The sequence below is a fragment of the Chiloscyllium plagiosum genome, chromosome 23, assembly GCF_004010195.1.
Source record: "Chiloscyllium plagiosum isolate BGI_BamShark_2017 chromosome 23, ASM401019v2, whole genome shotgun sequence".
Lineage (NCBI taxonomy): Eukaryota > Metazoa > Chordata > Chondrichthyes > Orectolobiformes > Hemiscylliidae > Chiloscyllium > Chiloscyllium plagiosum.
In genome coordinates, this window is record NC_057732.1 from 41235180 (window position 1) to 41245562 (window position 10383).

Below are 10383 nucleotides of genomic sequence, written 5' to 3' on the forward strand. Positions count from 1 at the left end.
ACCCTTCTACACCCTCATCCAGGTCATTTATAAAAATGACGAACAGCAGTGGACCCAACATTGACCCTTGCGGTACACCACTGGTAACTGGACTCCAGGATGAACATTTCCCATCAACCACCACCCTCTGTCTTCTTTCAGCAAGCCAATTACTGATCCAAACTGCTGTATCTCCCACAATCCCATTCCTCCACTTTTAAAATCCCACTGTGATTGGTTAGTAACATGAATTCAGATTTTTCAGAGGTAATAATGGTCAAAGTGACCATAAAATTATTATATGGGCATCTGTTGGCCCTTATTTCAAAGCATTTGGAGCATAAGAGCAGGGAAATTTTACTATAGCTGTACAAGGTGCTGGTAAGACCACATCTGCAGTACTGCGAACAGTTTTGGTCCCTTTATTTTAAGAAAAGATTTTATTTCATTGGAGGAAATTTGAAGGTTCACTTGGATGATTCTTATTATGGAAAGATTGTCTTATGAGTAAAGATTAAACAGGTTAGGACTCTAATCACTTGAGAATGAGAGGTGATCTCTTTGAAACATAGGATTCTTAAGGGGCTTGACAGGGTAAATGCTGAGAGGGTGTTTCTTCTCATGGGACAGTCCAAGACCAGAGAGCACAGTCTCAGAATTAAGGGGCTCCAATTTAAGACTGAGATGAGGAATTTCTTCTCTCAGAACATTGAGAGTCTTTGGAACTCCTTACCACAGACAGCTGTGGGGGCAGAATCTTTGGGTGTATTTAATGCTGAAATCAATAGAATCTTGATTAGCCAGGGAGTCAAGAGTTATGGGAAAGTGGAGATGATGAGTGTTGGTTCAGCTATGATCCTACTGAATAGCAGATAAGGTTCGAGGGGCCTGACAGCTTACTCCTGTTCCTGTTATGTATGATCTTATGATCTAATTAATTGAATCAAAACTTGTCATTCTTAGCAGTCTAGCCTATTCATGACTCCAGTTCCACACTAACATGCTTGAATCTTTGCCCTCCAAAGTAGCATAAACAAGCCAGTTACACCAAGGACAATCTATAGAATGTAGTGTTTAGAGAGACTCCTGTCAATATTTGTTGCTCAATCAACATAATTTTTTTAAAAAGTCATTGTCACATTACTATTCATGGGAACTTGTTATGAACAAATTGACTGCTGGATTTCTGATATTACATCAGTGACTACGTTTCAAAAATATTTCATTAGCAGCAAAGTGTTTTGCATCATTCAAAGTCATGAATGACAAGCCTATTTTCTACTTGCTGAATTGGGCACTTCAGTGGGTGTCCATGGAGACGTATGAGGACATTCATCCTAGTGACCCCTCTTTTCTCCAAGACCATCTTTGTTACAGTATAACAGGGTCTTGCATGGTTGCCTGAGACCAAATGGAACTAGGGAAAAGGTGATGGTTATATGTTTAAAATTAAGGGATAATTGGGCGAGTACTGGATGTGTATATTAGGATCAAGTAATCAGTTGGGTGGGAGTTCTGTGATAAGAGTTGGAATACAACACTGACAGGAACAAGCATATGCTAGGATTCTATCTAACCAACATTTTAGCCTCTAGTGTTGAACAAATTATGCCTTGTTTCCACCACTTCACTACCTATTCTTCAATGGCTACTCTGTGATCCACTGATAAACAATACCCAGCTCTCAATGCGCAGTGGCAGCTTATCATGGTCAGATATTCCAGCCCTGATAATATTGAGTCATAACCACATGTCAGAAGCCCTCCTAGAATATTATTGGAATTGATACTGCTTTATTGTTGGAGGCCAACTGACCACTTAGGTTCAAAGTAAATCTAGGCTACAGTGTTAGGTTAGTGAGGATTAATAACTTTACTGTATTCCTGCAAAGTTCTTTAAATCCATTGTAAAAACCTTCCAGTGAAATGATCCAAATATTTATACCTGTTATTTTATTGTAGGGGAGTTCCAACTTCTGGAGATGCATGTAATTGTAAAGAATAGAGATGTCACATAGTTTGCAATTCTGAAAAACAAAAAAGGATTTAATTGCACAAACACTGGATAAAGTGAAATAATAATACATTCATATCTTATAGAGAAATTTTATTTGAAACCTAACCCTCATAAGCTTTATCAGGGTAATTCTAACATTTACCCCAGGTTTTTAGTTTTGGCTTGGCATACCTCCATCACTCAGATTATGAGATCAGTCACACACATGTTTATGTCAAACCATAACACAAAATTTGCAACAGTGCCAGATGTTATTAAATCAGTTGTCAGGTATACTTTGGACCTAAGATAAAGGAGTACAGGATCACCTGAATCTAACTTGTTCCACTCCTGTTTTTATAAACCTGGCATCAAACAGCACATTTACTTCTCCGGTTAATGAATCGTATTCAAAAGGTCAATGGCCAAGGATGTGAATAGTTAGAAAGTGGAATAGAGAAAGTGAGGACGCTGATCTTTAGCATCTGCAGTCGAGAGTGTGGTGCTGGTCAGGCAGCAAGTCAGGCAGCATCCGAGGAGCGGGCGAATTAACGTTTCAGGCATAAGCCCTTCATCAGCCCTGATGAAGGCCTTATGCCCGAAACATTGATTATCCTGCTCCTTGGATGCTACCTGACCTGCTTTGCTTTTCCAGAAAATGGAATAGACCAGTACAGATGGGAAACATTGGGCGAAAATACACTAATTTTACTCATGCTTGATCAAAGTGTTTTCAACCTATTTGGTATTTGTTTGGATTGCTTTTCTGGTTATGGAAAATAATGCAGGAGAACACTAACACTGGAACCACAGAATGAATACAGCATAGAAGGAAGCTATTAGTCCTGTTTTGTCTTGTGCTGGCTATCTAAAACAAACAGTTCACCTAGAGTCATTTCCCTACCTTCTCCCTGCAGAGCTGCAGATCTTCCTTTTCTGATTACTTCTTGAATTCTTCAAATTTAGCTGCCTCCATTACATGCTTAGATCCGATTTTATATGCACATGGAGAGGGTCTGAGGCTTAGCCAAAATTGCACTGTTGTGCCAAATTCAAAAGCCCCTTCCTGAACGTGGCTCCCAACTGGTTTCACAGTCGGTCACACATTGGATATGTACGTTTCATGGTGACAACTCCACATACAAAACCACGGCTTATTTCAGACTAATGTGATGTATGGGAATATCCTTTTTTTTTAATGTGTTGGGACATGGGTGTCACTAGCTAGACCTGCATTTATTGCTCAGACAGCAGTTAAAAGTTGACCATATTGCTGTAAGTTGGATGTCACATGTGGGCCAGGCCAAGTAAGGATCATAGATTTACTTCCCTAAAAGATATTAGTGAACCAAACGGATTTTCACAACATTTGACAGTGGTTACATGATTACCATTCGTTGTTTACTAACTCCAAATTTTTTATTGAATTCAAATTTCATGATCTGCTATGGTGAGATTCAATTCCATGTCCCAAGAACCCATGAACATTAGCCTAGGATTCTGAATTACTAGGCTAGTGACATTACTACTACATCACTACCTCCTTCCAAGATGCTTTACATATTAGACCCAATAGGAGTGTATATAAACTTACTCGAATTCTTTGGAGAGGAAGGTTACCCTTTTGAAAACGTAAGATACCCTTTCTAGTTATAGCCCAAGACAACTTTGGGCAATATCAAATGTCCTTTAGGATTGTTAAACATTGACATGAATGTGCATCAAATGTGAATACACTCAATGAAACTGTAAAACCAATTGGAATAGTTGAAGCATTTAAATCTCCCACTCTTCAAAAATAGAAGGTCAAAACTATCTGCTTGCTGTTTTGTTCTGTTTATATATTCGGAGGAGTACCATTACAGATTAGCACTGCATGACTGATCTCACAATCTATCATTATCCCAGTTGGAAGGAGCTTCTGATAAAATCTCACAAAGCAACGAATTAGGAAACTGTGTCATAATTACACTCATAGTTCTGTGGGAAAGAAATTAAGTGTTTTCACCTCTGGACAATGCTGTAGTTTCCTATTTAAGAAATCTATGCACAGCAACTTGACAAATATATAAAATCTGTGAGTTGGAAGATGTCAGATGTATAAAGGTTGAGTGCCATGCTCATCTTGATGGTGGATGCTATTTTTATGATTGGACTTGGCTCAAAGCAGATGGGACACTTCTGTGACTGTCTCCTTTGAAACTGAGTTTGCAGAGCCTGCAAGAGCAAATCTTCTCTATCATTATGGAATAACTTTGCTATTAAGAATGCAATTCCTGACAAGTGAGTGTCTTGGTGACCTTTAATGCAAGGTTAATATACTGTGAATGCAATGCATGATGATGAAGAAAATTGCAAGCTCTTCCATCAAGCAGTACTTATTAAAAGATTCACACTACTGATGAAGGGATCCTGCATGCAAATGGGCATGGCCAGCAGTGATTTCAGATGGAACCTTGTAGAGATTTGAAGTGAGTGAGTGGATGTACTCACTTTTTTATGGCTCATGTGAGAATTCAATACCAGAAATTTCCAGATCTGTTCTATGGCTGAGATGAATTGATGAAAACAGATCTAAACATTCCATGTGCCCTAAAAAGTGGTTATTAATCTAACCAGACATTTGCAATGTAGGCATGCAAAGCATTATATCATGTATCATAATCCCATGAGAAGTGGTAGCTTATAACTTAATATATATTCAGTTCACCAACAGTTCAAATTTATATTTGGATACCATCAGCCAATAGCATTTTCAGTAACATTTTGTGCTGACTTACTGGAATGGAGAGATGGACATAGGTCTGTTCTAATCCAGTTGCTGAATGTCTCAGGTTTGATAGACCTTTTGCTAGTATATCTTCTGTTAGTACACCATCAAATTCTTCCTGCAAAACAAGACCCTTTTTGCAAATTTCAAATGTTTCCTTGATGTGCACCAAATAAAGGCATTTATTGTAGCAATTCATAAATAAATGCACCAGTCAGTACAGTGATCTCAGCTGTGCAGTGATGGTGATATGGTAAATGTAAGACAGTAAAGAGAAAAATATTCTAGGTGTCAGGCATAGAGTACCATAACAAAAGATTCAGGAATCCATCTCAACATATAAGCACATTTATAATAAGCTATTGTGAAATTTGCTAAAGTAGTTTCAGGTCATCTGGGGCAGACGACATACTTCCCACAGCCCAAAGTATTTAGCATTGATCAGCAAGACATGAGAATTAGGAAATGACAAGTGTGTATGAACTATCTTACCAGCATAGAGGAACTGAGCCCATTGCTAACTAAGCTTGTAATAAACCTTACACTTTGTAGTCAAAAATTTCACTTCTATTATTCTCCTGATCTTGTTAGTTCAGTGGAAATGGCTTATTAAGTTTTACTTTTAACCTCAGGTGCATGTTCAGCTTATACAACATGCTGGGAAACTGACTTATCGGCAGCCTGAGGGGCAGGTCTATCCCTCTAAGATCTATTAATTTACAAAATCAGTTGCTTAGTTATTTTAAGGTACCTTGGAATATAGCAGACTTGCTCAGCTCAGAGTTTGAATTACTATCACCAAGCCATAACATAGCTCAAATCCATAGTTCAATTCGAACATAATACAGAATCCCTTCAACGTGGAAGAAGGCCACTTGGCTCATTGAGTCTACATCTACCTTCCGAAGAGTATCCCACCCACACCCACCCCTGTACCCCTCATTTTACATGGCTAATCTGCCTAACCTACACATCCTTGGATACTATGGGCAATTTAGTTTGGCCAATCCACCTGACATGTACATCCTTGGACTGTTGGAGGAAACTGATGCACTCAGAGGAAACCCATACAGACATGGGGAAAATTTGCAGACTCCACACAGATGCCCGAGGGTGGAATCGAACCCAGGTCCCTGCAAGGCAGCAGTGCTAACCACTGAGCCACTGTGCTTATTTCATTTCCTGTGATTTGATTTTCATTAATATACTGTTGGTTCCCAATTCTAATGACATGATAGAATTTCCACTGGAATGACACTGCAATGAAGTGGGCTTGGTTCTGATAAAAGTAGACAAAATTGAAGTATTTGCAACAAACTTAAGTTGGAAGTGCGAGTAGATGAGTCAACTCAACCTCCTCCTGAGGTCTCTGGCATAGCTGGTGCCAATCTTCAATCCATTTGATTCACTTTACTTGATACCAAAAAAAGGCTGAAGACACCTGATACTGCAAAGGCTATGGATCGTGAGAACATTCCAGTAACTATACTGAAAACAATTGCTCCAAAAGTAGCCACACCCCAGATAAGCTGTTTCAATACAACTATAACATTGACTGGTAAATGTGAAAAGTTTCCTATGTCCTATGCAGACAAAGCATGAAAAATCCAACCTGGCCAATTAATGCCCTAACAGTCTACCCTCAATCATCATTAAAGTGATGGAAGAAGTCATCAACAGTACTATCAAGCAGTACTTGCAAAGGAATAACTTGCTGACAGTTCTGTGGACGCCTGATGAAGGAGCAGCACTCTGTAAGCTCGTGCTTCCAAATAAACCAGTTGGACTGTAACCTAGTGCTGTGTAATTTTTAACTTTGTACACCTCAGTCCAACACCGGCATCTCTAAATCATGTTCAGAGATATTATTACACATTTCTGAAGCAGGGAGGACTTAAACCTGCGTCTCCTGGCTCAGAGGCAAGGATGCTACTACTGCAGCACAAAAGCCCAGTTCTTCAGGATAGTGTCCTAGGCCGAATCGTCTTTAGCTGCTTCAACAATGATCATCTTTCCATCATAAGGTCATAACTGAAGATTTGGTTGGTAGTTGCACAACATTCAGCGTCAACCGCAACTGTCCAGATACTGAAGCAGCCAATGTCCACATCTGGCAAGACCTGAACAACATCTAGACTTGAGCCGATAAGTGACAAATAACATTTGTATCACACAAATGCCAGATAATTACCATCTCCAACAAGAGATAGTCTAACCATCACTGAATCCTCCAATATGAACATCCTAAGGTAATCATTGAACAGGTCCATGCACCTTGATACCTTTAAAATGTACCGCTTTCTTTAATATATTCAGCAAGTTGGCCTACACAACCTTCCGTGGGAGAGAATTTGAGAGGTTTGCTATCATTTGAGTGAGGAAATCTTTCGCTATCTCAGCTTTAAATGGTCTACCCCATATTCTCAAATATGCTCCCCCGGTTCTTAACTCACCAACCAAGGAAAACCCTGCATCTGGTCTGTCCAGCCCAAATGCTTGTATTCAAGCTTTGGAGTGAGGTTACTGGGGTGATTCTCTGTAGGGAGATTCTAGATGCAGTTAGAATGGCCTGATTCCAACTCTTCCTCATTCTGGGGCTTTTACTCGAAATGTCGATTTTCCTGCTCCTCAATGCTGCCTGACCTGCTGTGCTTTTCCAGCACCACTCTAATCTTGACTCTGATCTCCAGCATCTGCAGTCCATACTTTCGCCTGATTGCAACTCTTGTTGGACTGACTAAAATTCCTTTTAGGGTGGCTTTATTCCACTTATATTGGCTACAAACCTCCACCACCTCCTGCGCAGGGCTCTCGCATTCCTCCAAGTCGCTGCTCTCGCTGCTGCTCAGGGCGCTGTCCAGCAGCTCCTTGTTGAACTCTTCCACCACCTCCCCGCTCTCTTCGTCCAGCAGTTCGTCCAGCAGCTCCCCGGCCAGTTCCTGTACACCTTCCTCCAGAGCCTCGCCAGCGCACTCCTGCACCATCTCCTCCAGTAGCTGCCACATCATGCCCTCCTGTTCTTGCATGTCCTCTTCTTCTTCCTCCACCACCGACTCCTCGAGCAGCGTATCGCCCTCGCTAATCGTCGCCGCCACCTCCATCACCTCAAACGACAAGGGCGAGTGAACCCGCTTCTCCCGGTTTGCAAACAGCAGCGTTTATCCACTCTCAGCCCTCGCTTCGACGGCCGCCATCTTGTTGTCAAGACGGTTGCTAGGAGACGGCCGGACCCACAGTGCCTCACGGAGGTCATGTCGCGAACTACAACTCCCACAGAGCACCGCCGCTGCACATGCGCACGTACTTGTAGCATCCTTGAGGGGAGGCAAAAGATCTTGGTAGGTGAATAACGATCCAGGAAAAGAAACTAGTCGTAACATTTACTACGAAAATAAAAGTATAATACTGCAGACGTTGGAAATCAGATGAAAACAGACAATGCTGTCTTTTTGGCATTGAAGAAGTTATTCCAGATCAAAACAACTGTGTAAAAGGAACCATATCTTAGTTGTGTCTGATAACTATGTCTGTGTCCTTTGGCATAAATTCTAATTCTATCAAAGTACTTAATGAGTTTGCGCTGGTGAATTAAATCTCCACGTAACTGTTTTTGTTCCAAGAAGCCCTAGTGTCTCCAGGTAATTGAAATTCACCAACCTGGTTATCATTCTAATGAATCTCTGCATCCTTTACAAGGTCTCAACAACCTTCCAACAAGAATCCCTGGTTCAACTTCAGAAGCAGAACGTTAACCTTTGTAACATGACTCATTCTTTTGGAGCAGAAAACAATTATACTTAGGCAAGGGTATGTAGATGCAATTTTTTAAATTAAAAAAGACACTATTTGAGATTTCACCCAGGTAAATAGTGCGGTGAGGAAGGCATATGGCATACTGGCTTTTATTGGTAGAGGAATTGAGTTCCGGAGTCCTGAGGTCATGATGCAGTTGTATAAGACTCTGGTGCGGCCGCATCTGGAATATTGTGTGCAGTTTTGGTCGCCATACTATAGGAAGGATGTGGAGGCACTGGAACGGGTGCAGAGGAGGTTTACCAGGATGTTGCCTGGTATGGAAGGAAGATCGTATGAGGAAAGACTGAGACACTTAGGGCTGTTTTCATTAGAGAAAAGAAGGTTTAGGGGTGACTTGATTGAGGTGTACAAGATGATTAGGGGGTTAGATAGGGTTGACAGTGTGAACCCTTTCCCGCGTATGGAGTCGGGTATTACAAGGGGGCATAGCTTTAAATTAAGGGGGGGTAGATATAGGACTGAAGTTAGGGGTAGGTTCTTCACTCAGCGAGTTGTAAGTTCATGGAATGCCCTGCCAGTAGCAGTGGTGGACTCTCCCTCTTTATGGGCATTTAAGCGGGCATTGGATAGGTATATGGAGGATAGTGGGTTAGTATAGGTTAGGTGGGCTTGGATCGGCGCAACATCGAGGGCCAAAGGGCCTGTACTGCGCTGTATTGTTCTATGTTCTATGTTCTATTTCCCATTGTTAATAGCAGGACATCTTCGGACATGTTCTGTAGAAACACGTTCAGTGAATAGTTTGTTGGTTGAAGAATAGCATATATTCATTTAAGGTTTACAGACCATTTTCTTCACTGTCTGCTTTAAATTGGCTATGCCTTTGACCAAGAATTTTTCACTGTAGAATATGCATTATACCACACAAATTGATAATCTATGATTGATATTAGTCTTGTTACACATCGTATTTCCTCCATGATCTTAGAGAAATAAAACATTGTGTTAACAGCATCAATGAGAGCCAGAATTTTAGCAGCTAATTTCATTACAATTCCTATTTTCTTTGCCTCCTCTGTTAAGGGACAATTTTCCTATTTTCTCCCACAACGAATATCAGAAATACTCCTGAAGTGGAAAATCCATCACCAAGTTTTGCATGTGAGGCATCATTAAAATTTATTTATGTTATATTATTGGGGTCACTTAAAGATGAGAACGTCCGCATGTGCTTCTCTGTTTCCAGTTTTAAGAAAAGATTTATTCACACTCAAGATGTCCACCTTTGGATTTTTCAAGACAACACTTAAGTTCCAGCACATTATACTTTGCATCTGATCTGGTCTGTGTAACTAATCAGTTAATTTGTCTGAAGAGATTCCTCAAGTATTCATTCTCATTCTTGGTAGTAGCCCTATCTTTCTGTTGACCTAGTGTAAGTAATTGCAATTTTCCAAATAAAGCTCCTGATATAGAATTACATTTGATTCACTCTGCTTAATTTCCAAACCCACATATTTGAAAACTCCAGAGGCTTTACGGCCAAGTTTGAACTCCTTCCCAATTTGATTGAAAGTCTCTTTTCAAAGTCCTTGGTGCTCTTCCCTTAACAAATCATCAACAAGCATCATAAAGATACCTAAATATGTTCCATTACAATACCAATAGAATATTGCCAGGCTTGCCTTCAGTTGTGAAGATCGTAATGTTAACAGAACTATCCTTACTGAAAAATACCACACTTGAGTAGCATCATTTAACTCATAAACACATTTCTGCAATTTCCAGAGCTCCTACTCCTTTGGGGACTGTAAGAACACTTTCCTCTCAACAGGTTATCCTAATTGAAAGCTGCTTTCATATCTAGAGAGTTAACTTGCTAA

The 10383-nt window shown here is 40.4% G+C and overlaps 1 protein-coding gene across 1 annotated transcript in view; it reads right to left on the reverse strand.

Annotated features, from left to right (window-relative positions):
- Positions 1-7948, reverse strand: part of LOC122561477 (leucine-rich repeat and guanylate kinase domain-containing protein-like) — a 159783-nt gene extending 151835 nt beyond the window's left edge. The window contains exons 1-3 of the mRNA XM_043713222.1: positions 7531-7948; positions 4755-4862; positions 1924-2005 (exon numbers count right to left, since the gene is read on the reverse strand). Of these exons, the coding sequence (XP_043569157.1) occupies positions 1924-2005; positions 4755-4862; positions 7531-7845 (505 nt within the window). The 5' untranslated portion in view covers positions 7846-7948. The remainder of the gene's footprint in view (positions 1-1923; positions 2006-4754; positions 4863-7530) is intronic.
- Positions 7949-10383: the final 2435 nt, after the last annotated feature.